The sequence below is a fragment of the Vicia villosa genome, linkage group LG3 (genome assembly GCF_029867415.1).
Source record: "Vicia villosa cultivar HV-30 ecotype Madison, WI linkage group LG3, Vvil1.0, whole genome shotgun sequence".
Taxonomy (NCBI): domain Eukaryota; kingdom Viridiplantae; phylum Streptophyta; class Magnoliopsida; order Fabales; family Fabaceae; genus Vicia; species Vicia villosa.
In genome coordinates, this window is record NC_081182.1 from 8,649,504 (window position 1) to 8,654,087 (window position 4,584).

The following is a 4,584-nucleotide window of genomic DNA, read 5'->3' on the forward strand; positions in this document are numbered from 1 at the left end:
GTCCACGGTATTCGGGATAATTGTATCCAACAACGCTTTTAGATCCCTCATAAGAAGAGAAATGGCCGTGGAGGTACCATTTGTGGCTTGATGAAGCAAGTTCAGCCCCAAAAAGTCCAAGCCGTCAATACCCATGGGAGCACTTAAATTCCAAAAGAAAACACCGTTATTCCAAGAAATGGCCTCACTAACCTTGCAAAGTTTATTGGTTGAAAGATCGAACAAAAGCTGATATCTTTCCACCAACTAGAATCGTCTCGGTTTAGAACTTCCCCACTAGATGCTAGCACTTTAAATTTTGGATTTTGATATCTCAAAAGTAGAAATCTACTCCAAATTGCATTATCCTCCTTCAAAATTCTCCACTTCCATTTGAGAAGAAGAGATCTATTCATATCGCCAACATCTCTAATACCTAACCCGCCTTTCTCCTTTGGATTACAAACATTCTCCCTCTAATCTCTTGGATAGTTTTGCTTGGAGCTTTAAAAAAAGAAAGAGTAAAAATTGGAATAGCATTAAGCACCGATCCAATAAGAGTCGCCCTTCCGCCTATGGATATGTTTCTCCCCTTCCAAGACGATAATCTTGACTTGATATTAGCAACCACATCCTTCCACACTCTCCTCTTACTAGCACCTTCTCCAACCCAAATTCCAAGAAATTTGAAAGGAAATGAGCCTTTTTTACAAGAAAGGAAAGAAGTAGCCGATGTAGAAAGCCATTCTCTTATATGAATGCCAAAAACGTTACTTTTGTGAAAGTTGATTTTCAAACCGGAGACAAGTTCAAAGCCTCTTAACAACACTTTCATACTCCAAAGATTATCACACGTGGGTTCTCCTATGATTATGGTATCATCCGCAAATTGGAGGATATCCACAAAATCATCTTCTCCATATTTGAACGGTTTAAAGTCCCCCACCTCCACCGATTTGTTCATAAGAGCGCTAAGGCCTTCCATAGCTATGACAAAAAGAAAGGGAGAAATCGCATCACCTTGACGTAAACCTCTTTGAACTTTGAATTCTTTGGTGGCGCTTCCTTTACCAACACGGACATGTGACTAGTGAAGATACAAGATTCCATCCATTTCAACCATCTCTTCCCGAACCCCATTCTTCCCATAATCCACCTAAGGTACAAGAGATAGAGTCGTAAGCCTTTTCAAAATCCACTTTAAGAAATAGACACCCTTTCTTCTTTCTTTTAGCCCAATTGAGGATCTCGTTAACCATTAAAACCCCATCCATCATACTCCTACCCGGAACAAAAGCGGTTTGATTAGAAAAAACCAATTTATCCAACACACCTCTCATTCTAGCCGCTAAAATCTTAGCAAGGATCTTGTAAATTCTCCCCACTAAACTAATAGGGCGATACTCGGACAAGTCTTGCGGATTCTTCTTTTTAGGGATAAGCGCTAGGAAAGAGGAAGTGATAGCTTTGACAAGCGTACCTTTAGAATGGAAGTCGTTGCAAAGATTCATGAGGTCATCTTTAAGAAGAAACCAAAACCTTTTAAAGAATTCCAAAGAGTAGCCATCCGGGCCCGGAATTTTGTTCCCATCACACGACCAAATAACATCCTTAACTTCTTCTTTGGAAAAAGGTTTTTCTAAATTCGAGGAATCTCCAAAAGATAAAGACTTCAAATTGATCCCTTATGTCTCCGGTCTAAAGCACGCATCTTCTTTAAAAAACCCTTCGAAGTGTTTGAAAATGAAATCTTTAATCTCCTTGACCTCTTCCAATCTACCCCTCCTAGTCTCAATAACACATAAGGAGTTCCTTCTTCTTCTATCTTTTAGGGAATTGTGAAAGAAACGTGTGTTATCATCCCCTTCGGCGAGCCAAAGTTGTCTCGATTTAAGTCTAAGTAACCCTTCTTTTTTGTTTATGTTTTCCCAAAAATCCTCCGCCACTTTCAACCTTTTGTTAACCACATCTTCCGAAACGTTACCTACAAAATGAGCAAACAAGTTATCTAAAGAATTCATTTCCTGCACATCTTTTTCAATTTTGAGGTCAATCCACCCATAGACCGTTTTGTTCCACCAAGAGATCCGACTTTTAAGAGTTTTCAACTTTTCAACCAAGCAATAGTCTCCTCTTCCTTTGACTACCATCTTTCTCCACTCCTCTTCCACAAAACTACCAAAATCGTCATGCTTAAGCCACAAGTTGTTGAACTTGAACGGCTTAGGGCCCCGATCCTTTCTATTCTCTTTCAACCAAATGGGAGCATGGTCGGACATGTCCCTCTCACCTATGTGTTGCCCAACCACCTTCCAATATTCTACAAAACTGTCCGAAAGAAGGAATCTATTGAGCCTACTCATAGCCTTCCCGTTACTTTTGAACCAAGTGAACTTGCCGCCAATAGTGGGGAGATCCACCAAATCCATTGCCTCTATGAACTCATTAAAAAATCTTAATTCCCCACTATAACCACCGTTAGTAACTCCAATTCTTTCATCTAAAGAAGAAATAGAATTGAATTCTCCACCAATGCACCAAGATCCTTCAATGTTATTGTTCTTGAACTCGCAAATATTTTTCCAAGTCCTCCTTCTAGTAACTTTGTCACAAGAAGCGTAGACATTTACAAAGTAAATGAGTTTACCCTCCTTCTCCATGCATAGACCAAGAAAACCATCGCCTCTAAAACTATAGTTTAGAGAAAAGAAATCTTTTTTCCACATGGTAAGAATGCCTCCTGAAGCTCCATTAGCATCCAAAAAAGACCATTCAACATCAATATTTCCCCACATCTCTTTGACAACATTCAATCCTATTCCACTAAGTTTTGTTTCTTGGATGAAACAAATATCAACGTCATCTTTTTGAATTAGAAATCTGACTCTCTTACGCTTTGCCCGATTCCCACCACCACGCAAATTATACGAAAGAATTATCATGGGGATACATGGATTTGAGTCCCCTTTGTCTCCTTCTCCCCTTTGTGATCCCTTGACTCCATTTTCTTCAAGCTTTTGATCGGGTCGAATTTGTCAGAAGTGTTTGTGATTCCCAGCCTTGTTATAGAATTCCATAACCCCTCCGAAGCATAGTTGTTTAACACATAAAAGTGTTAATTTAATATTCGAGCATCTCTGAAGGATTGCACAATGAATAATTTCTCTTGATCGTTGTTTATGGGAATAGTTTGTGATATAATATTTGTAGAACTAAATATTAATATTAAATTATCTCAAAATTATTGTTCAAAGATTCAATTTTTGTGTTTATCAATAATTGATGAATTCCAGAAGAATTTAACATTCAATCACCTTTAAAAGGTCGCATCTATAATATTATTGAATCCCAGAAGGATTGTATCAATTATGTCAAAAATTAACAAAATGATTGCTTCAATAATATTATCTAGTTTTAGAATGATTGAATCAATAATAGTGAAGTGTCCCAGAAGGATTTCCCAAAGAAATTTGATTTTTCTTTTATTGATATAAGGATTTGTAACATACATTTTTGAGAAATAAAATTGCATAAAAATATCCAATTTTCTTTCATAATTTAATGGTATGGATCTATGAAGGATTGCAAATATTGTAATTTTTTTAGTAAAACAAAGCTCTCAGGATAATACCAATTGCGATCTTCATGCATCCCACAAATATTACAAGAGTAATATTAAAATATCCTTGAAGGATTTCATAAAGTTTTTTGTTGTATCGATCTAAAAATTTATAATTTGTGATATGCTTATAAAAAGATGGCAAAATACTCTTTTTGGTTCCTTAAGTTTACCTCGGGGTGCATTCTGGTCCCTTATCTTTAAAAGTTCCAAAGTAGTCCTTGAACTTCACGTTAGTCTTTTCCGTCCAATTTTTACTAACGGCGGTACATGGTGGTCACCATAGATGTTATGTTACCACTTAAACATTTTTCTTTTTTGTGATTAAACTTACTAACTAAATTTCTTAATTCTTTTTTCTAGGGTTTCTTCAAAGTTCCTCATCATGTTCCTCAACCTGAGTTTCAACAATGGGGTTCAGAAATCTGATTATTGGTTTGTAAATTTAAAATGGCAGAGCAATTTACAGTGATAATCCATAATTCCAACTATCGTTTTCTTCATACGCTCTTCTCATCCTTGAAGATGATAAAAAATTTGTCATTGTATCCTTGTGAAATTGAATAACAAATGAAATTGCAATTCATACGTCATGGTTGTACCAAATAATCAAACCCTAAAAATTGAAAATGAAATTTAGAAAAATCAATCCAAATGAAACTGAAATGGCGGTATCAGTGGCCATGGCTGAAAATAAATGAAACTGAACCCAAATTGAAAACAAGGAGAAAAATTGAAACTGAACCCAGATTGAAATGCTTCGTTGTCAGGCCATGAAGAGAAAAATTGAAAATAAATGAAACTGAACCCAGATTGAACACAAATTGTTGATATTGTCTTGGAGTTACAAGGAGAAAAATCCCAGATATGTGAAATACTTTACATGTAGCAATCTATGAAATGCCGATATGGTCTTTCTTTTGATGATATAATGGAAAAGAGCGATGATTATAATGAGAAACCTTTTAGTGGTAACTGTCCAATTT

General features: G+C 36.2%; 1 protein-coding gene across 1 annotated transcript; it reads right to left on the reverse strand.

The window, feature by feature from the left end:
- Nucleotides 1-1,664: 1,664 nt before the first annotated feature.
- Nucleotides 1,665-2,921, reverse strand: LOC131657511 (uncharacterized). Its single transcript, XM_058926899.1, has one exon. The coding sequence runs from the start codon at nt 2,919-2,921 to the stop codon at nt 1,665-1,667; it is 1,257 nt and encodes a 418-aa protein (XP_058782882.1).
- Between the last annotated feature and the right edge of the window lie 1,663 nt (nt 2,922-4,584).